Consider the following 23,289-nt stretch of genomic DNA (forward strand, 5'->3'; position numbering starts at 1 on the left):
GGTGGCTTGCCTGAGAGGCCCCCCCTCTGCCCTGCCTGGAGCTCCTAAGTGACCCCCGGGTCCCTCCATAGGGTTCTATTGAGAACCCGATGCCCTGTTGGCACACTGCACCTGTCCGCCCCGTGCCGCTGAGGGCGTGCTTTTTGTGCCTACTTGGGGCCCCTCCAGTACTCCTCCAAACCCCCCTAGTCTGCCCTCCGACAACGTGGGTAGTTACCTGTAAGCAGACTGGAACTGGAGCATCCCCTGTCACTGTAGGCACCCACGTTATTTTGGCTCCTGTTTGACCTCTGCACCTGACCAGCCCTGTATTTCTGGTGCTGGGTGCTTCGGGTTGCCTTGAACCCCCAACAATGGGCTACCTATGCCCCAGAGTGAACCCGTAAGCGTCGTACTTACCTCTGAAAATCTACTGTACTTACCTCCCCTAGGACCTGTTGAAAATTGTACTGTGTCCACTTTTAAAATAGCTTTTTGCCATTTTAATGAAAACTGTGTACAATATTGATTTGATTCAAAGTCCTAACCATTAGTATGCAAAGTACCTTTCATTTAATGTATTTACCCGCTAAATGAATCTTGTGGTTCTAAAATTAAATTTAAAAAATAATATTTTTCTATATAAAAACCTATTGGCCTGGAGTTAAGTCATTGAGTGTGTTTTTCACTTATTGGTTGTGTGTGTACAACAAATGCTTAACACTACCCTCTGATAAGCCTAACTGCTCGACCACACTACCACAAATAGAGCATTAGTATTATCTATTATTGCCTCTTGGGGAACCCCTGGACTCTGTGCACACTATATCTCAATTTGATATAGTATATACAGAGCCAGCTTCCTACAAACAGTAAGTGAAAAAGTGGACTATACTGCTTAATTCTATGAAAAGAAGAGAGAATTATTCATGTAGATAAGAATACAGGCTTTGCTATCCTAAATCACATTTCAGCTATAGAAATTATGACTGACTACAACAAGAATGTTCAGTCTTCACGAACAGTCTATTGAATAAACAAGAGGCACTGATTATGCTCAGAGTTTATTGAAGTTGCTGCCAGCAAGCCAAAGCCTACAGTGAACCCTGATTATTTAACTTTCATGTATAGGCTGTTGATTAAACAAAATGCAGCTCCAAACTTTGAAGCTACTGCTAGAACCACAGAACTATCAATGCTTCTTGATTGCTTCTGGACATTATGGCTTTGAGTGGCTTTCAGAAATAGACTGCTAAAGAAACAATGACCTATGGCTAAGTTCAGAGATGTTTGAAACGTGTCCTTACTAATCAAACAAGGAGCAGAGTTGAAGCTCTGCAAAGGCTGTCATTAAGATGTTATTTCCATGTAACAGTGAAAATATTGTGCCAAAAAAAGTACCCAAACATGTAACATGTAATATATATAAATATATATATATATATATATATATATATATGTATGTGTATATATATATATATATATATGTATACATATATGTATTTTCACTTAAAAAACCTAAAGGTTACAGAGACACTATCGCTAGGCTCATATTTTAAGCGTACCAAACCATAGAAATTCACCCAGTTATCTGAAGTAACTATAACTCGTCCCCTAGGGTAACTGTAACTCGCACCCCCGCCATGCACAGTTTTCTCATCCAAACTTTTACTGCAAATATTACATTGATATTATCAATGATGTTATTAAAGATGTCATGACTGCCGTAATTTGTGGAGTAATTAGCAGTGCATAGCGAGGGCGCAAGTTATAGTTACCTTAGGGCACAAATTATAGTTACTTGAGATAACTATAACAGGTAAATTTCTATGGTTCGGCACGCTTAAAATGTAAGCCTTACTATAGCTATAACAACCCTATAACCTTTGTTTTTTCAAGGGAATTTCTATGTTTTTTTAATTCTGTTTCCTAACTATAATGTCCCTATAACCTTTAGTTTTTCAGTGAATGTCTATATTTTTTTTAACGTAAAGTCATTTTCCTTACTATACATTAATCCAACTACCACTGCACACCACCTTCAGCAGTGCGCCGTGGGGGTTGGCCGAAGGGCCTGGCCTGTAGCCAGTCCCTGCGACCAACCCCTATAACCACCTAATCCCAGTCTATGCATGGCCTTTGTCTGTGCGCAGCAGGGGTTGGACGCTGCACCTGGCGTTCGAGCAGTCCCCATGGCCAACACCCCTAACCACCTAAGCCCATGCTGCATAAAACCTTTGCCAAACACAGCAGTAGTTAGTTGCAGATCCACATGCCCACGTCCCCTGGCCGATACCAGCCCGGGGATCACACCCCAGGGGCCCTGCCTGCAAAAATATAAATTAAAAATTGTGGGAGGAGGGGTCTGTGGGAATGTGCATCCTCCTTTCAGACTGCACTGGAAGTACGCTGCCACCATTTGTGCTGGGTTCGTCTGCTTGACCTTGAGGTCCAGCTCCCTCATACTCAACTCGTGGACCAAAAGCGATTTGTTTTCCTCCTGAGCAAGGACCCTTTCCCTCTCTTGTTGCTTTTGCTCCATTAAAAAGTTTTGACTTTCTGCTTCCAATCTGAGCTTCTTAACTCCCAGATCATGTGCTCTGGCCTGTCACCTGTCCTCCAGCTCCTCTGGGGATGAACCTCTGGATGACACACTGCTGCCACTCCTGGCGTGTACGCACCCTACGGGCAGATCCTAGGCTCCAAAGTCCCCTTGTTGGTTCTGTACCTCCACATCCTCATTCACAGCCTCCCCAGCTTATCTTGCAACCCACCATTCCCTCAGCACCCTTTGCAGTTCCTCTTTCCTGGAGGAACTCTTCAGAGGGCAATGAAGATCCTTGTAGAATTGTTTCAGTCGAGGCACAGTGTAGGATTTCAACTTCTCAGTCTCAAACACTACCTCTGCAACTTCCCTTGCTGGTTCACCAGACAGAGACATGATTTGTGGATAAATCTAAGGGTTGTCGAAAAACTGAAAAAATCAAAAAGCAGTTTGTGGTTGCGCAGTGGTCTGCACTATGCAGCAGTGTACACCAATCACTGTATGTCAGGTACAAGCACAAGTCCTATCCTCACTGCTGATCCTCAGTGTTAGAAATGGGGTCTCTAGTTGACAGCCAGTTTGCACTCTGTCCAAGGAGGGACCCTCACTCTAGTCAATGTAAGGGAGTCATACTCCTAAGATAACCCCTGCTCACACCCTTGGTAGTTTGGCACAAGAGTCCAGCTTATCTCAGAGGCAATGTGTTAAGTATTTGTACCCACAAACAATAACACAGTGAAAACACTACAAATGAACACCACACCAGTGTAGAAAATAGTCAATACTTATCTAAGTAAAACAAGACAAAAATAACAAAAATCCAACATACACAAGCATAGGTATGAATTTTAAAAGATTCAATCCCAATAAAGCACTTAGGGCCAGATGTATGATCACGGCCCATTGCGATTCGGTAATAGCGATTTTTAAGAAATCGCTATTACCGACTCGCAAAGGGCCATGTATCACATTTGCGAATCGGTAATATCGATTTCTTAAAAATCGCAAATGCTATTACCGAATCGCAAATTGCGATACCGGCCTCATTCGTAGCTATGGGCCTGTAGGCCCATAGCTGCAAATTTTTTGCATTTCCAAAATTGCGATTTCTGAACCAGAAATCGCAATTTGGGAAATGCAAAAGGCCAGGGTGCTGGGGGCCTAAGGCCCCCTCTCCTGCACCCCAATTTTGTTTTTTTTTAACATGTAAGGTACACACATGCCAAAAGGGCATGTGTGCTTTACATGTTAAATTTAAAAATGCAGTTTTACTGCATTTTTAAATTTTGCACCAGGTTACCACCTGGTTGCAGATCATGGTATTTTGCATGTGCAAAATACCATTCTGCGAAAAATTGCAATTTGTGATTTTTTGCAGCCTTGCCTTGCGAACTGGATTTTGCGATTCGCAAAATCCAGGTTGCAACGCAAAAAATCGAAATTTTTGCGATTTCTACTTTGTGGTCTGCGAATGCCTTTCATGCATTGCAGACCACTATTTTCGACTCGCAAACGGACGATTTTAGCGTTTGCGAGTGCAAAATATTTTCATACATCTGGCCCCAAATCCCAATAAAGCACTTAGGGCCATATGTACAAACACATTTTCCCATAGACACAGAATGGGTAAAACCCTTTGATACATCTGGCCCTTAGAAACACATATGCTCCAACTGTTGCTATCAAACTGTTGTGATGGAGTAGTTCCCAATGGTCTGACGCCACTTGCGAGGAAGTGTGGCGATGGTCAAGGAGTATATACGGGTATAGTACCTTAGAAACAAGGCAGAGTCAAAGACATGGCATGGAGTCGAGGAGGTGAGGCGTCACTGGAGCCAGGCGGTGTCGTTTCTGTACTGCTATGCAGGAGGTGAGGCATTGGTTCTTTACTGCTATGTAGGGGAGGTGAGGTGTCGGTTCCATACGGAAGCAGCGCAAGTGAGTTGGTGTTGGCGGCGAGGTGGCACTTCCTTATGATCTGGCAGGGTCGATGTGTCCAGCAGGTCGAGACACGATGAGGCAACTTCGTGGTCAGACCACAGGGACACAGGTGCCGTGGTGGTGTCGGGTTTCACGGACGTCGGTGAAAGCAGAGCTGCCCTGGGGATTACGAGTCCCTTCTCCGCCGGCGAGTACATGGCGGTACCCCTGCCATGTAAGGGCTGGTGGAGATGTGGTGCAGGTAGGCCCAGGGGAGCCCCAGCACTGCTCATGCACTTGGCATGGGCAGTGCAGAGGACCCCATGGCCAGCCCCCTCGCGATTTTCACTGTCTGCTTTGCACATGTGTGTGTATTTCTGCCTGAGTCTCTACTCCTGACAGAATGAGTCTGTATTGTAACCAGCCAGCCTTTGTCTTCAACCCATCTGTTATTGTGTTATTCACATTTTTCTTCCAGCCGCCGCAGCATACAGGATAGGGGAATGAGTGCACTGAGCTTTGAGACAATGGGCAAGCCCACTTTACCCTTGGCTAACGTGACTCTGAGAGGAGTTTCTCCTCTATCTCAAGAAACACAGTGCCAGGAACAAAAAACAAATTTATGCTCTTAACCATTTTTTTTATATTGTCGAAGGAACAGTAGGCTCCACCCCTCAAAATGAAGTTTGAAAAACATGACGAAACAAAATAAAGCATCGACAAAGCCAAAAAGGCTGGTAACCCACGCCAGAACCATTGGCATTTCAATTGCTTATCATGTTTCATGTGGTAGGGAAGCAACATAAGTGGTCTCTGATTTGTCCACTTGGTGGTGCTCTGACACCAGATTTAAAGTCATATTCGAGCCTCTCCTGTGTTGATGAATAAATACGGTGTTGCTTGGAGCTCACCCATGACAAGACTCTGGATTCATACGATAAATATTAATAAATAGTAATGTATGCAAGCAGCGGGGTAACCATTTTAGATGCAGGTGAAGCGTTGCCTGACAGTAATGGAACTGCTGCTTATACTGCATACAGAGCCGAGGGATCCCCCAGTGCCAGTTCTCCTGAGAAAATAAAAGCCAGTGCATGTCTGCATGGCTGGGGATCTCTGACAGTGGAGGATGCAGGACTGAGAATATCCAGAAGATTTGAGGGGGTTTTTCCCTTTTGAAACTTGTGAAAAAAATGGGTGAAGTATTGCATTAAAAAAACATAATTTTAATATAAACTTCACTAAAAAGCCATAGGCCATAAAAGGGCACTTAGTGGTGCCTCGTCAGCAGGGCATTTGGGTGGTGCCCTGCCACATACGAGTTGCACATAATACCCACAGCCTATGCACACACTGCTGTTTATTTATATGTGACACTGCTTATGAAAAACATCTTGCAAGTTTCCATGAACACTGACCGTGTGCAGGCATCTCTAGGGCCAGATGTATCATATAACCGATTTGTGATTCTCAAATAGCGATTTATAAGAAATCGCTATTACAGAAATGCAAAAAGGTATGTATGATTTTTGCGATTCGGTAATAGTGATTTCTTAAAAATCGCAAATGCTATTACCGAATCGCAGATAGAGAATCTGTCCCCATCCGCACCTATGGGCCTGTAGGCCCACATTTGTGAATTTTTTGCACGTCGCAAATTGCGAATTCCAGTTAGGAATTCGCAATTTGGGAAATGCAAACCCCAGGGTGCTGGGGGCCTAAGGCCCCCTCTGCTGCACCCCAAAATAATTTTTTGCAACATGTAAGGTACACACATGCCAAAAGGGCATGTGTGCTTTACATGTTCAATTTAAAAATGCAGTTTAACTGCATTTTTAAATTTTGCACCAGGTTACCACCTGGTTGCAGATCATGGTATTTTGCATGTGCATAATGGCATTCTGCGAAAAATCGCAATTTGTGATTTTTTGCAGCATCGCCTGCGACCTGGATTTTGCGAACCGCAAATTGCGACTCGCAAAATCCAGGTCGCAACGCAAGAAATCGCAATTTTAGCGATTTCTACTTTGTGTTCTGCAAATGCCTTTCATGCATTGCAGACCACTATTTTGCACTCGCAAACGGCCGAATTTACCGATTCGCACCGTTTGCGAGTGCAAAATATTTTCATACATCTGGCCCTAGGTGATACGTACCTGTAAGGAAGCTGTAGGGAGGTACAGCAAGGAACCAGCCAGGGAAGGTCAACACTGGAAGTTTATTCTCTAGCACAACCTACACTAAGGAATATATTTCAAGAGAGGACATTTGCTGGTAACTCATGATTGAGGTACTTAGGGCAACATTACAAAATACATGATCATCAAAACCAAATGGAAGTGCATTTTGTACATATTCTCCATTCATACAGCTAGGGTTTTATGTATTTTGTTATGGGTGGTGATCACAGAAGATCTGGGTCCCCTGCATAACTCAAAGTTGACTTACTCTAAAACGAGAATGCCTTCATCATCTGATGGGGTCATCTCATCTTCTGATTGGTCACTCAGGAGGTCGCACGGCAGAACAGTGGTACTGTCTGCTATTTCCAAAACAGGCGCAATGCTCGGCCTTCGGCTACCTGAGCCATTTTCTGCTGGTAAGGTAAGTTTGCTGCTGCTTACGGGTCGGCACTCTGTGTTCTGCAAATCCATCGCCACCGTACCTGAAGGGGTGTCGAGATAGAGACAGAGAGAGAAGAGGATGACGGATATCTCAATCAGTGATGTGTGGAATACCACTCATGATCAGTTTACAAGCAATCTTTAAAATAACACGTTTTCGTTGTCACCTCACTTAGAGACGGGCCATGCAAGGAAATCTGCTAATGTCCATCCTCTTCTCAGTTTCCCTATAGCACAGAGTGAGGTAGTTTTACCAAACAGTAGACTTGCCATTAGGTCCACCACTGGGAAAACGTTTCTGGCAAACCCTACACCATTCCTAGTAACATTTGTTCGGTTCTGGCCACCATGCAAATTACGGTGGTGTCGGCCAGAAACATGTTCACAAATGTCCCCCAGACTTTGAGAGAAACCATTCAGCATGAGAACACCCACCTTGTGGTCTGCCATTCCAACCGCAATAAGTGACGATGAGTCCTGCAATAAGTGACGATGAGTTCTGCAATAAGTGACGATGAGTCCTGCAATAAGTGACGATGAGTCCTGCAATAAGTGACAGATTCCCCCGCAAAGGATCCTGCTATATATAGGGCCAGATGTATCAAGCCTTTTTGCATTCGCAAACGGTGCGAATGCCCGTTTGCGAATGAAAAAATGCCTTTCAGTATTTATGAAAGGCATTCGCAACGCAAATTTAAGGAATCGCTAAAATAGCGATTCCTTAAATTTGCGAGCCTGTTTAGAGAGTCGCAAATTGCGATTCTCTAAATAAGAAATCGCAAATAAGGAATCCTTATTTGCGATTTCTAAACCACTTGTAACAAGCAATTCCTTAATGCGAATTGGGCATTAAGGAGTCGCTATTACCACCAAGTTGAGCTTGGTGGTAACCATGTGCAAATTTTAAAAATGCATTAAAAATGCATTTTAAAAATTGACATGTAACGCACACGTGCCCCTTTGGCATGTGAGCGCCTTACATGTCCTTAAAAAACTTCTTGGGGTGCAGCAGAGGGGGCCTTAGGCCCCCAGCACCCTGGGGTTTGCATTTCCCAAATTTGCGAATTCCAGTTAGGAATTCGCAATTCGGGAAATGCAAAATATTCACAAATAACAGGCCCATAGGTGCGAATGGGGCCGTTATCGCAATATGCGATTCGGTAGTAGCATTCGCGATTTTTAAGAAATCGCTATTACCGAATCGCAAAAATGATACATTGCATTTTGTGAATCAGAAATAGCGATTTCTTAAAAATCGCTATTTCCGAATCTCAAATGCCTTTTTTGTTACATTTGGCCCAAAGACTCTTCCGGGGAAAAATGCCCACCAGCCTAGAACTGGAGTGGCCTCTCAAGCCATACCAGACTTAAAACGACCCATTTAGTGGGTTGTGATGGGAGGCTTATCTTGTCAATGCTAACACATAATTTGTGTTTTCGAAACAATCATGGACTTATGCTGTAAATCTGTCTTATAAATGTAATACTTTACACCCAACTATGAATAATGAGTATACTGCAAGTGAACAAGGAGATCCCTGACCATATGTAATAAGGACACTGCAGGCTGAGGGACTTTGTAAAATCATGGTTCTCCAGGTCACTTATAATACCTTCAAAATCTGACTAGGGGGTCATTTATGCCTTATAATACATGATTACTAATCCACTGAATCCTTAGATAAAGAAGAACATAAAAATTTAAATATATGGGGAAGATTTTGTAAGATTTTGCATTGGGGTTGCATCACTTTTGTGGCGTAGCCCAGACACAAAATCATTTGTGTTACTCACTAAGTCATGCAAAGCTACTTTGCACGGGTTTGCCGGGTTTAGTGAATACAAAGTAAATCAAGACAGCACAAATGTGTTACATTGCATGGGGAAAGAGTTCCATGGGTGGAGTGTGATCATTCCCAGACATCCACCCATGGATTTTGGCGCATTCCCAGAATTACCAAGACTTGTAAACCCCGGAATGATTCAAAATGCTGCGTCTTCCCCAGTGAGGCATAACGAGGAGAAATACCTTTCTTTCTCTACATTATTTCCTCTTGCCGTGTGTGCTGCACAGAAAGAGGAAACACAGTTAAGGATATTTCTTGTGCAGGGAAGTGTCCCTTTCTGCATAAAAACAATCCTAGCTGTAACGCAGGATCCCTTGCACCCTGGTGCAAGGGCGCCTGCTAGGCCCTAGGCCCTAGGCAGCACACAGCGCGCAAACATTAGTAGGCTACAGAAATATGCCTAATATTGGTTTGGTGCATTTCTATGGTCTCCCTTTCATGCAAAGCAGCCCCCCTTTGTCTTTCTTGGTGCACAGTAGTGTGAAAAGCTGTTCATTGTGAAATCTGTTTGTTATAATAAACAACGTCATGTACATTAAAATTTATCATGGACACATATCATGGACACGTAAACAACTCCTGCAGCAGTTCCACCTTGTGAGAAAATAAGAAGTGTAAGATTGTTCCCAAATAAAACTGCAGTTTCTAAGTATCACTTATTTCGATAGATTTGTTGAAAAAGTATAGGACGTTATGTATCGATCCCAACATAGATTGAGTCATGTGCATGTGGGGGAGAGGACCAGATTAACTATTCAAACTCCCCACCAGCATATGATTGGGAATGTGCATACATTTGGGAGGTCATTTTTACAATTCTAATTGTAATCCCAGAAAGTCTGAGGAAAGTATATACATTTTTTAGGTGTTGCATCAGATTTACTCTCATGATCCATACACAATTATTAGTGGTAATTTAAATAGATATTGGGAACATAAAATTAAAATATCTAACTACATTCCTATAAAAGGTATTTTTAATTGTAATATACTATTAATATCACATGAAATAAATGTAGATTAAAGTTGGAAATGAATATTTTACTGAGTTTATGTTTGCCTTTACTAAAATTCATTATTCGGTTACATATACATATATTTTTAATTTAGAAACCTCAATAAAATGCACACAAATTAATTATGTACTACAATTTATTAACATGAAACAAAGGGCACAGGTAGCAGTCACCCTCCAAGAAGTTGCTTGGCATCATTTATGGTCAGCCTTCCCTCTTGTCATTTCATTTTAGCTCATGCTTTCAGCTTTTCAAGCACTTGAGGGCCATATGTATCAAAGCGCTTTACCCATTCTGTGTCTATGGAAAAATGCTTTAGTACATATGGCCTTAGTCCTCAACTTCAGAGTCCATGCTTTTGCAAGTGCGCCAAGTGGAAGGGTAAGACAGGGAGGGAGCATGCTTTCCAAGCTAGTCATTTCCATAATTCCTTCACTCGGAAGTGATGCACATTGGTGTCCGCAGTTTACTGTTTTCTTTGCATAGTACGAGTTCCCAATACATTTCATTCATTGTTTTACTCTGTCTATCTTCAAAACACATCCCATAACAGCACGTGCTCATTTTAGAGATAGTTGCATGGACTATGTGTGGTAAAAATACTATAAAGTGAACAACAATTATGGATTTGTAAGAAGTATAGTTTTTAATAAAATACTACCGATCCAATTGCCAATCCCGCAACCCGAAAAATAACGTTTAAAAAGTAGTTGTAAAACAATATTGAAATAGTACGATAGAAAAAATATGCACACAATAAACAATATTAAAATGATCTTTTTTACCTCGATACTATGGTAAGCAATATTGTAATACAGATATTATTGTTAATAAAAACGACATACTTATCCTTGATATTTTCTATGATATTTTTTCATTCACAATATTTTTACCACAAAATTATCTCCAAGTGATATACTTTAAATGAAGCCTTACCCTTTCATCCCAGAAATACTCAGAAATTACTTGTGGGAATTGTCAGTGCTCAATCCTGAGGAGAAGTTTAATAATTTAACATATGCATAACCGAGGAATATAAATTGTCTGTGTAAGTATAAGTAACTATATGACATATGTAAGTCATGATCTGTACATCAAAAAGCCATGAGAAAGCTCCAAATGTCAGTCTGTCTATCCCATGTTAAGCAATGGGTGAGACAGAGTAAAGTCCCACTGAACAGCCCCACGCTGCCTTTTCACAGTCACTTACACTTCAATGATATTCATCACCTGTGCCAATTCTATATATAAAAAAAAGTATAGCGTGCCAGGGTTTTCCTCAAGAGCCTGCCACCCGCTCTGTTGAATGCTGCAGTTGGCAAACACCAAGGCTGTACAGTCTTGATTCTACTTCATGCCACTTTCTTCCACGACGCTGCACATCCTACGGCATATTTACAATGTTTTGGTGCAGGGCAGCGCCACACGCCTTCTTGCTGCGCTGCCCTGCGTCGAAAGAAAAGGGCAGGAATGTGCTGATTCTATAACATGAATGGAAGGTGCAAGGGTGCCTGTGTTTTAGGGGTGATTGCTTTTGTGCAGGACACCTTCCTGCACAAAAACAATGAGAGGAGATGATTTCATCTTACTATGTGTGCTGCAGAAGGCACCACACATAGAAAGAGGAAAAAAAGAGGAGAATAAATGTTATTTCTCCTCGTTGCGCCTCCCTTACGCCTCCCCTGGGTAGGCGTAGGCTTTTGATGCATTCCCAGGTTTACAGCATGTTGTGAATCTTGGAATGTGTCAAATGCCGGGGCTGTTACGTCGGAACACCCACCGTAATGCCCATGGCACACCTCCCTATCGCAGTGTAAGGCAATGCAGCAACTAGCGCTGCGTTACCTCACTCCATATCTACAAGGCCATGAAAGAGCCACGCAGGGGGCCTCTACATGGCCTTTTAGATATGGCTCTGCAGTGTGTGCCACAAGAGCATCAAAAAAGTGACACTCCAGTTGTGCCCGGGGGCTTCTAAATATGCCCCTCTGTCTCTTCATCTCAGGTTCTTTTTTCATCCCCGCTTTCTCCATTTTTCATTCTCTTGCTATCCTTCCATCTCTACCCTTCTATCCCCCTTGTCCACCTTTCTCTCTCTTGCTGTGGGTCAAAGAATGATGAAAAATAAGTCATGATCTCGATACATGAGTGCTAGTGCCCACCTCCAACAACTACCTCCATAAACTGAGCTTTGCTGTCACCAGGCATAGCCAATAAGTAAATTCAGGACCTTGGGTTAATTTTGACTGCTCATTATTGTTCCTTGCATAGGTGAATGTTGTGACAATGCGTGCACATTTTTAATAGCAAAAGTGCTCCTGAGTGCATCTCTAACCAGGAGTTATCTTGGGCTCCGTTTTCATCTCGATTGGACCACCGCATAGGGCGTGCCACAGTGGCCCAAATTTCGGTGGTGCAAATTGTGCACCCACTAATTTGAGCAACTTGACCCACTTGCTGGGCCTATACCAGGAGTTTGCACACACAAAGTGATTCATGGGTACTTTGTGATCAAGTACAATGTGTGTACATCTTTATTTTCTGAGAAAGGTGGCAACCCTATGTTCACTTCAAGAGGCAAAGACCAGAAGGAGGCAGGAGCTGGTGTAACTTAGGCAAAGAGACTTAGAAGAATCTGGACCCTGCCCTGTGGCACGAGTCAGGCCACTTCATGCCAGGAAAGGAGTCGTACACCAGCCTCTTCTAACCAGCTGTGACCTCACAACGCCGAACTGGAATGTGGAAGAAAGTGTTGCTCACGATCCGTGTTTTGCTCTTGTTTCACACTGCCCGTATTTATACTTTTTTTGCGCCGCATTTGCGTCGTTTTTTGATGCAAAAACGGCGCAAACTTGCAAAATTCCATTGTATTTTGTAGGTTTGCGCCGTTTTGCGTCAAAAAGCGGCGCAAATGCGGCGCTAAAAAAAGTATAAATACGGGCTTAGTTTCTATACATTTAGGCCCATATTTATACTTTTTGACGCTAAACTGCGCTAACGCAGTTTAGCGTCAAAAAATTTAGCGCCGTCTAACGCCATTCCGAAGCGCCATGCGGGCGCCGTATTTATGGAATGGCGTTAGCCGGCGCAAGCAGACCGGCGCTGCCTGGTGTGCGTGGAAAAAAACCACGTAGACCAGGCAGCGCCGGCGTAGGGGGAAAATGGCGCTAGGGCGTCTTAAAATGGCGCAAGTCGGGTTGACGCTAAAAAATCGTCTTAACCCGATTTGCGCCATTTTTTCAACGCCCAGACGCCATTTAAATGACTCCTGTCTTAGTAAAGACAGGAGTCATGCCCCCTTGCCCAATGGCCATGCCCAGGGGACTTATGTCCCCTGGGCATGGTCATTGGGCATAGTGGCATGTAGGGGGGCACAAATAAGGCCCCCCTATGCCACCCAAAAAAAATTGAAAAATATAAAAAATTATACTTACGTGAACTTACCTGAATGTCCCTGGGGTGGGTCCCTCCATCCTTGGGTGTCCTCCTGGGGTGGGCAGGGGTGGCAGGGGGGGGTCCCTGGGGGCAGGGGAGGGCACCTGTGGGCTCATTTTGAGCCCACAGGCCCCTTAACGCCTACCCTGACCCAGGCGTTAAAATGTGGCGCAAATGCGGGGTTTTTTGACCCGCCACCTCCCGGGCGTGATTTTTGCCCGGGAGTATAAATACGACGCATTTGCGTCGCCGTCATTTTTTTAGACGGGAACGCCTTCCTTGCATCTCATTATCGCAAGGAAGGCGTTCACGCTAAAAAATGACGCTCTTTGCCAATACTTTGGCGCTAGACGCGTCTAACGCCAAAGTATAAATATGGCGTTAGTTTTGCGCCGAATTTGCGTCGAAAAAAACGACGCAAATTCGGCGCAAACGGAGTATAAATACGGGCCTTAGTTTCTATACATTTAAAAAGTTCCTGTTCACCTCACTCTTTCCCTATCACCTTCTAACTCTTCTTTCGACATTTGGGACCTGTGACTCAGTGCGTGGGGCCAAAGACATGCGCAATAAATCAATAAATGATAGGTGAAGCACAAGACGGACGAGGACGTGAATTATAAATGTCTTTACAGCCCGAGGAATATAATATTTGACAACCCATTATTTAATTTTTACATCTAAATAATAGTTTTTGTTTTCTGTACATTTGTAATTAATGACACTCATAACTGACGGGCCTGGGAGTAATAGGCTGACAATTCATTGGTCAATACAAAAAAAGAACTGAATCTTTTCATGAATATATTTATATACTGCAGTGTCTGTCACTGGCATCAAAATCTAGTTTTTTTTTTTAAATGCGCTAAATACCATTTTTTTAAACTTATTTTATAAGTAAATATCTCAAATCAGTGATGGTAGGAGTGGCCAGGTGGCAAAATCTTTGAATTCCTAATCATTGGAAATCTATGACAAAACGTTCCTAAAGGAATGTCTTGCGGCGCATGGGGGCCATGTCTTTTGTCCAACATTAACATCTGCATGATTAAAAGCTGCCGCAATAACATACTTGCAGATGTTTGCATTACCCTGCCCATGTTTACTTTTTCCTGATTGACTCTGGAACCGATTCACAAAAGCGTTTCTGAGTACGGAAGGAAGTACCACAGGAGTACTCTTTTACGTACTCTCAAATGTCTTGTTATATCAGTCCTAAACATCCCTATTAGTAAACGTTCGAAGAGGGCACACTCCTTCGTAGTTGTACTAATTGTTTATGAGTATTCTCTTACAATACCCACTTTACTGCAATTGTACATTTTTTCCGATTTTAAATGTTTTCCAATTTTAAATGTTTTACGCATGAACGTCGATGTCATACCTAAAGGTAGCGGAGATGACGTAATTATTTAACTTTTACTTTCAGTCACACAGGCATGCAAACACATGCATACACATTTACACATAAACACACTCCTTCTCACATACACTCACTCTCACCCTCAAGTGTGCACTCAAAGTAAATTTGAAATGATTTTTTACTCAAGCCAACTGTAGTCCATTCTTTATTATATTAATTGTGGATAATAAAATATTATTTACTCTAACTGAAGGAAAGTTGGGCTACCCTTGTGTGCCTGGCACTAATTTTGCCACTGCTGAGTGTGAGTGTTAAGGGAGTAATAGTTTGACAGATACTTGGGGATTCCTGAGTGCACAAGGAGGATCTGGAATTAGTCAAGGGTGAAATTTGCAGATGGAATTTTACTTGCGAGAAAGCTAAAGCCGATGAGTAGCTGTTAGAGCTAAAAGCCACGGTCGAAATTTCTGTAAAGTTTCCGAAGTAATTGAGCCCTAACTGTAGTAAGCAGACAAGTTGGGTTTGTCGATTTTTCTTCAGTGCTCACAATATTTTGCAGTTAGTTTTCTGTGGATATTGAGTTTGAAGGACAAGCTGGGAGGCTTTGTCAGCTGCAGTGTGAGCGAGTGTGAAGTCACTAGATCCGCGTTGGGCTTTATTATTCTGATTGTGATTAATGAAATATTATTCACTCACAGTGAAATAAAGAATTAGCAAAAAACAAAGAAAGTGTGGATGCCCTTGTGTGCCTGGCACTGATTTTGCCACTGCTGACGCCAGGTGTTGCAAAGACAGTGCCAGGGGCTGCAAGGGGCAACCCAGGGGTCGCAGCTGCGACCACTGGCAGCCCCTAAATGACGTCCTTGGTTTTACGACCAACTCACATAGGCATGCATGAGTAAGTAAAAGAGTACTACAAGATTGCTAACTAACACACTCCAAAATGGTGCTGTAAATAGACCCATGTGTGTTTTTCCCCATTTATCTTAATGAGGTTTTGGTGTAGAATCGTAATGTGTAACTGCAGCAATAGTGAAGGACGGCTATTGTTCCGAGATAATGTTGTAAGACAACTGAGAGTTAGAGGTGGAAAGTTACATACTGTATGTAGGAGCACAGAACTTCATACTTCTGACCTGGGGGAAGGTTTGACACTCCCTCATTGAAATCACACTTACGCTTTACTCCCCTGGAAAATTGTATGGTGTGGTTTTGTTGGTATGTACAAGACCTGGAGAGCGTTCGCTGTGTTAATGATGTAGTAAACCCGTACGCTGTGATTGGATCACAAGATGAAGGCTCCTCTCCAGGTTGTCTTTGTCTAGGTGGATGTGACAACCTCCCTCTGAGCAGCGGTTCTTAACCAGTGGTTCAAGGACCCTTAGGGGTCCCCAACATCCAGCCAGGGGGGTCATGACTGCTTAAAACAACAAATTATATTAACAGATTAATAAAGTGTATTTATATATATATATATTTTTTTTTTTTTTTTTTTTTTTTTATTGTAAATTAATTTCAAACTGGAGGCTAAAAATGAAGACCCTCATTTGTGGGGATGTGTTGTAGGACAGTACAGAAAGTCACCTTGCTGTGCAGCCCTACACCAAAGTGAAAGGGAAGGAATGCACAATATGTATGCAATACAGTGCATTCATGTCCCTTCCCCCTGCACTGGTGCTGTTTCGGCAGCTTAGCAAGGGAGACGTTATTGTTGGCACCTTTCAGCACAAAAAGAATCCTAAAAGGATTTTTCCAGAATACAGCAAACTTGGAAAGAGGAAAAAACGAGGATAAATTAAGTTATTTGGGAGCCGTAAGGGTTTGGCGCATCCCCAGGTTTACATGGATTTGTAAATATGGGGAAGTGTCTAAATCCATGGTTGCTGCATGGGAACACCCACCACACGCCCATGGAACACTTCTCGAGCGTAGAGTAAGGCAACACAGCAATTTGTGCTGCCTTGCCTTACTCTGTATCTATGAGACAATCAAAATACACATAAAGTGGCGTTGCGTGGCCTAATAGATATGATTTTATACTTTGCTCCGCTAGAGCATCCCAAAAACACCAACGCTTCATTGGAGCAAGGGTTTCTAAATATGCCCCGCAATTGATATCCTCAGATTGGTTCATGGAGCAGTGCAAGTGCATCAAACAGAATATAACATGGAAAATAGGTGGCCTCAATCATATTTAGAGAAGGTCCAATTTTAATATTTAAATTAAAATGTGTGATTTTTAAAAAATATTTGTCACTTAAAGAAAATATGTAATTGTGTGTTTATTTGATGAATGCTTGCTTCTGTATTTTTGTGCATTGTTTTGCAGTTAAAATCACCAAAATTCCTTAGGCTGATGTCCCCAGCTTTCAGTATAGACTCAGGTGGGGATCCCTGAATTTCAATAATGATTCATTGGGGGTCCTGGGGTTCAAGTAATGTTTAAGTGGGGGTCCACGGAAGTGAAAAGGTTAAGACCCTCTGCTCTCGAGGAGTTACCCGACTCCACAGGCTCGGAGAGCAGCCTGGACAAAAGAGTGATCGAAGCCAGCACAAAACTTAGCGTGAAGTGTCTAAATTTACTCTTCACTAAGCCAGCTCCATATCCAGAGGAAAGTCAAAACCAAAAACCTTGTACTGGGGAAGGTAAAGCCAGCTGTAAGCTAGAAAGCTGTGCTGGGATTAAGAGTGTTTTCCTCAGCAGCAGCTGCAGAGCCAGTTGGATTTGAACCGAGCAATTAGCATATCCAAGCCCAGCATCCTGTGGGCTGCATTGATCCTGCACCCTTTAACGCATTAAGAACACACACTTCTCTGTAATCCTCTCACCAGCCTGCAGATGGTTGTGTAATTTTTAATGTAAGAAGCAGTGGGCAGCAGCATCCTTGTTTGTGCATCAAATTTTCAACAATCCTGAATAAAAGAATATGCATCCTAGTATCTGTAAATAGTGACCAACCTGGAGGAGGAGGGCCAATCACTGTTATCATCAAGAAGAAGCTGGGCCCTTGCTGATACAATATGTATGGTCTTCTCTATTTTAATTATGGCATACTATGTCACATATATTTAGAACATGGGACCCTGCAACACGTAAGCGTATTTATGATTACTTATTCAAACTTTGCCCAGTGCTTGCAGCACAGCCTGGTACCCATTAATAGCAGAACATCTTGCTGAGACACTGCAGAAAGCTAAGACCTTGCCAGTGACCATACACCAGCACGTATGAAGTGGTCCACCATCACAATGCATGCTGCTGCCGCAGGCTGCACTTGAACATTGCCTGCAGTGCCCTAAACACTGTGAGCTCTGCTGATTCACAACAGCTACAGTGTTTAAACTATCAGTGGAATTACTGCCAATGAGAATAATACCTGAGGGGTTATCCCCACCACATTATTGGGAAATAGCTTTATTCTCTTGTAATCTTGCCACAGGCAGGTTTTCCACACCTGCCACAAATCATCAGACTACACATCACTTCTGATCTCTACAACCGACCCTATATCTTACTTTGAACAGCGGTCATCCAAACAACAACCTCTTCTGTACAAGGCGATAGGGGAGGCCCCTTTGCTATGGCGAAGGAGCGTCACCCCTCTGGCCAAGAGCCAGGAGATGAAAAATGAAACAATAGTCTTTTGTTGTTTCATTTTTCATCTGCTGGCTCAGCCAGAAGGACAGGGAGGGGTGGGGCTGGGCAATGGGAGGTGGGAGGGGTGGAGGAGGGGAGAGTGCACTAAGTGCGCATGTGTGTTTGGCCGGCCGTTAGAGGCTGGCCAAACACATATGCGCACTTAGGTTTCTTCACCCCGGCTGTATACAAAGCATAGCTGGAGAAACTACACAGACCCCAGGCTTGAGTCTAAGCGGCACTGACAGCCGTTCAGACCAATCCTGACGCTGCTTACATGCTATGTTTAGCATGTAAGCAGGACCAGGATTGCTGGGGAGCCTGTGCTGGTGCCCCAGTGAATGCTGGGACGACACATGGAAGGAAGAGGAGCGCGAGGCAGCAGAAGATGGAGATGGCGGTAAGTTAAGTATTTTTTTTATTTTCCCCTCTCCGTCTCCTTCCTCCGCCCCCACCACTCCACTTAAGATTTGGGACTGCCGCCACTGTTAGACGATATCAACAAGCAAAATACTGCCAACAAGATTGTCGGAGTATACCCAGAGTAGGGGTATAAGAACCATTGTGACTCTATTCAACGCAGAAACACATTGTGCAACATATGGTGGTTATCGCATTTGTAACATGTTCTGCACTTGTTAGATCATGAATATGCTCTGGTGTTGCTGGACATTGAGCAAGCTTTTGACTTGTGCTGGGACTATTTATTGGGGGTGCTGAATTGCTTGGGGGAGTTTTGAAAATGTGTTCAATGGGTCAAATTGTTAAATACAAGACTAATGGTGAGGATGCGCACAGGGTTAGTGGCTGAAAGGTTCACTCTCCCCTTTGCACTTGCTGTTGAATCGATGGCTTGCATGGCTGAGGGAAGTGCTCAGACTTCAGTGGGTAATGCCCTGGAGTACCTCAGACAACCAACATAGGGGCATATTTAAGTAAAGTGGCATTGCACCTAATGCAGCGCCACTCTCCTCAAGCCCCTTAGAGCCCCCCTAACGCCACCATGTGTGCACCATATCTAACATACGGTGCTCCATGGCGCAGGGTAAGGGGCAATAGCGTTGTTTTTAGTGACGCTATTGATGTACTCTGCAGGAGTAGCGCCAAAATATTAGAGCTACTCCTGCAGAGTACATAGGGGCCTATTGTATTCAATGGTGTGCCCCCTTTTAATGCCTGCTCTGAGCAGGCATTAAAAGTGCTGTAAAAAAATTACGCAAGGAAATTTGTTAGATTTCTTTGCGCCATTTTTTCGCCCCCCCCCTAACGGAGGAACACCTCCTTTGCATACATTATACCTGGTGCAGGCATAATGGAGTGCAAAGGGTTACAAAGTGGCGCAATGCATCCATTGCACCATGTTGTAAATATGGCGTGAGGATTTTGGCCTCGTTTGGTCAGATTAGCGTAAAAAAAAATGACGCTAATGTGGCGCAAGGTGGCGCTACGGGCTTATAAATATGCCCCAAAGTCTACACCTATCTTACTGCACACCTTAACTGAATTTGGAGAGGTCTTGGGTCTTTACATTGATTGTTCTAAATCAAAATTAGTTGAATATTGGCAGGCTGGTGGATGGACTGAGAACATCTATTAAATTCTGGAACACACTTAGATTGTCCCTGACGGAAAAGGTTAACTTGACAAAATTGGTCTTTCTACTGAACTGCCTTTGTGTCTTACAAGGCGCTACATTTGAAATCTCTAAAAGGATCTGGAGCAGGTATAATGTGGCTCAAGGGTTTTCAAACTGGTGCAATGGTTACATTGCGCAAGTTTGTAAATATGGCGTGGGGTGGGGGTTTCGCACCGCCGTAGTCTAACAAAAACCAACACTACAGCAGTGCACGGGGATTGTATATGAGCCCCTTTGATTATTCCTCCCAAACATCTACAAATTAGACAGATTAGGTGTGCCTGGATGAGTCATCATTGGCAGGCTGGTAGAGTGGAGCCCCACTTGTAATTGAGTAGGCTGTGCTCTGCCTTCACAGAAAGGAGATAGCGGATCTGTCTGCATTTGCCTGATGTTAATTGCCATGGGGGAGAGTCCAAATGGCTGATGGGCCACTGTTGTCCAGTGGCAGGATAGGCTCCTGGCTGGCACGGTCCAGGCATATCAACAGTGCATACCAGGTCATATTGCATATATGTATATGGCATTTCAAAAACAGAAATGTAGCCAAAAGACAGCGGAGCACTACAGAGTCAAAGAAAAGCATAAAGTCAATGAGTGATAGGAGAGGCAGCTGTTTTCTGCACTTTTGTTTTTAAAGTTGTTTTTATTATTTTACAAACAATTACATCATACGTCTGATTATAATAGCATAAAATAATAATATTAATTTTACATTACATATTCAGAAAATTTTCCATCTGCTACATTATCGAATGTCCTACAGTGAGCAACCTAAACATTACTTGTTCACTTAACCAGTCTTCACTCAACTCCCCCTACACATCATTAAGTTGCCTTCCTGTCCTATCCACCCTGGACTAGTACTTCCTGAAGCAAACATAAAACAACAACCATTTATTTATAAATTTAAACAGATCCTAAATACAATTTCCATTTTGATCCAAACTCCAGCAAGCAACTAACTTTATGCTAAAATATAATTTATACACATGATAACAATTTAGCATTACAATTGTTCAAGGGGGCCCAGCGTCAGGTGTTTCAAACAATGAATGATTCATATTTGCACAAACCATATGATCTTTGACTATTTCTTTATCGAAGCACACTATTTTCATATACACCTCTTTTGCTGTAGCCCATTCCACCTGGTATTTAAGCCGTCCTTTATTGGAAGAGGGGCAACTGCTGAGCCTTTTAACAGCCAACCTTCTTTTAGCCAAAACAGGCAGGATAATATGAATTTTCTGCTCAGCCATGTTTTTTCAGGGCAAGGCCCAGCAAGCATTCTTTCATTGTGAGGGGAACCTTCCTACTAGTAGTCTTATGTAAGTTATGTAATGCCTCCAGTCTGTAGCTTTTCATCAAAGGGCAATTCCTTGTGATATAGAGGAAGCCAGCTTTTTCTTCAAGGCATTTGGGGCATCTGGAAGGGTGGCTGGGATAAATGTTATGTAGTTCCTGTGAGAAATGGTGTTGTTGGATGAGTAGGGTGTTAACCATGCCCAAGCAACAGCCAAAATCCCTGTCAGGGTGAACCACAAAAGTCACTAAATTAACTTTCCCCTAATGCTATGGTTGCTTGGCTCAAAAGCAGTCATTCCTAACTTAGAGACAATGAGTAAAATACTTATGCAGCACACAAATTTCCACACCCATTTAGAAAAATAGAGTACATTTATTTTAATAAATTGTTTGAAATCAAAACACCAACCACAGACATCTAATTGCACAAGAACAGGTCAAAGTAGAAAAATATGGCAGACCACGATGGAGCGCGAGTCCTATACCATAAGTGGATTGGGCCTGGTTAGCGCTTACCATAGGACCTAGAAGAAATTAGAAGAAAAATCTCTGAGAAGGTAGAACTTCAGTGGGGCAAGGCTGCCAGCTGTGCCCTAGGACAAGGCATTGTCAGCGGAGAGCTGTTGTACGAAGTGGAGGTGAAGATATAGGGCCACATGTAGGAAAGTCCGAGATTGCGAATCGGAAATTGCGAGTCAGTCCGACTTGCAATTTCCGAGTCGCAATCTCGGATGCAGAACGGTGTCTCAGACACCGTCTGCGACTCGCAATGGGGTCTCAAAGACCCACCTCATCAATATTCATGAGGTGGGTTGCATTTTGCGACCCCATAGCGAGTCCCTGCACTCAAAGGGATGGTGGCCTGCTGTAGTCAGCAGACCTCCATGTCTGTGACTGCTTTTTAAATAAAGCAGTTTTTTTTTTCATTTTGCAGCCCGTTTTCCTTAAAGGAAAACGAGTTGCAAAATGAAAAAAATACTAAAACCATTTGTTTTTGTTTTTTTCAGAGCAGGCAGTGGTCCATAGGACCACTGCCTGCTCTGAAAAAATATTTTTGTCGACATTCACAAAGGGGAAGGGGTCCCATGGGGACCCCTTCCCTTTTGCGAATGAGTTACCACCAGTGTGACACTGGTGGTAACTGCGAGTTTGTTTGCGACCGCATTCGCGGTCACAAAGCAACTCTGAATTGCGATGCGAGTCGCAAATAGGAAAGGAACACCCCTTCCTATTTGCGAGTCGCATTCCCAAATTGCGAGTCGGTACCGACTCGCAATTTGGGAATGAGCAGCGCGTGAGGCCGTTTGCGACATGCAAACGGCTTGCTACATCTGGCCCATAGCCTCTTTTTTGGAAGTATAAAATCTTCAACTGGACGATGCTGGTGGATGTAGGTGATGAGAATTCTACAAGGCCAGATACCCCTGGAACAGGACCGCTAAACAGGATTTGCTGCTCTGGAGAATGTAGTCCGAGCTGCTGGGAAGTCAGTCCAGCCAGCGATGCCTCCATCAAAGGTCCAGGACTGGAGGGGAGGATTTGGGGGTTAGGACTCACTCAGGCACAGTCCAGGTGCAAGATTCAAGGAGATTGGAGGCTTTCTGACCCTAAGGCTCTGATCAGGAGGCCAGCCAACTAGCCCTTGGTGTCACTATGGTGGTCTTGGGTTCAAGATTCAGGTCTAGTCTTTTCCACTCCACCAGCAGGGCAGCAGTAACAGTCCTTCTTGCAGAAGAGCAGCACAGCAGTCTTTCTGAGTCTTCCACAGGTCCAGAGGTGTACTGAAGAGGTGGGACTGAGGGTCCTATTTATCCTTGGTGCCAGCTTTAAAGTAGGAGACATTTCTAGAGGTTTCCACCCCCAAAGGTGTTTGGAATTTCCTTTCTGCCTGCCCCCATCTTGTCTGTGGGCACAAAAGACTAGTGTGAGACCCTTTGTGAGTGTGCTGCAGCAGAATCTTCGTAATGTGCAAGAGTGGT

General features: G+C 43.4%; 1 protein-coding gene across 5 annotated transcripts in view; it reads right to left on the reverse strand.

Annotated features, from left to right (window-relative positions):
* KCNT1 (potassium sodium-activated channel subfamily T member 1) overlaps positions 1-23,289 on the reverse strand; it is a 1,355,573-nt gene that overhangs the window by 155,310 nt on the left and 1,176,974 nt on the right. For all 5 annotated transcript variants that reach the window (XM_069241642.1, XM_069241641.1, XM_069241643.1 and 2 more), the window contains exon 19: positions 6,893-7,109. In XM_069241642.1, coding sequence (XP_069097743.1) covers positions 6,893-7,109 — 217 coding nt within the window. The remainder of the gene's footprint in view (positions 1-6,892; positions 7,110-23,289) is intronic.

The sequence above is a fragment of the Pleurodeles waltl genome, chromosome 6 (assembly GCF_031143425.1).
Source record: "Pleurodeles waltl isolate 20211129_DDA chromosome 6, aPleWal1.hap1.20221129, whole genome shotgun sequence".
In the NCBI taxonomy this organism is placed as follows: Eukaryota; Metazoa; Chordata; class Amphibia; order Caudata; family Salamandridae; genus Pleurodeles; species Pleurodeles waltl.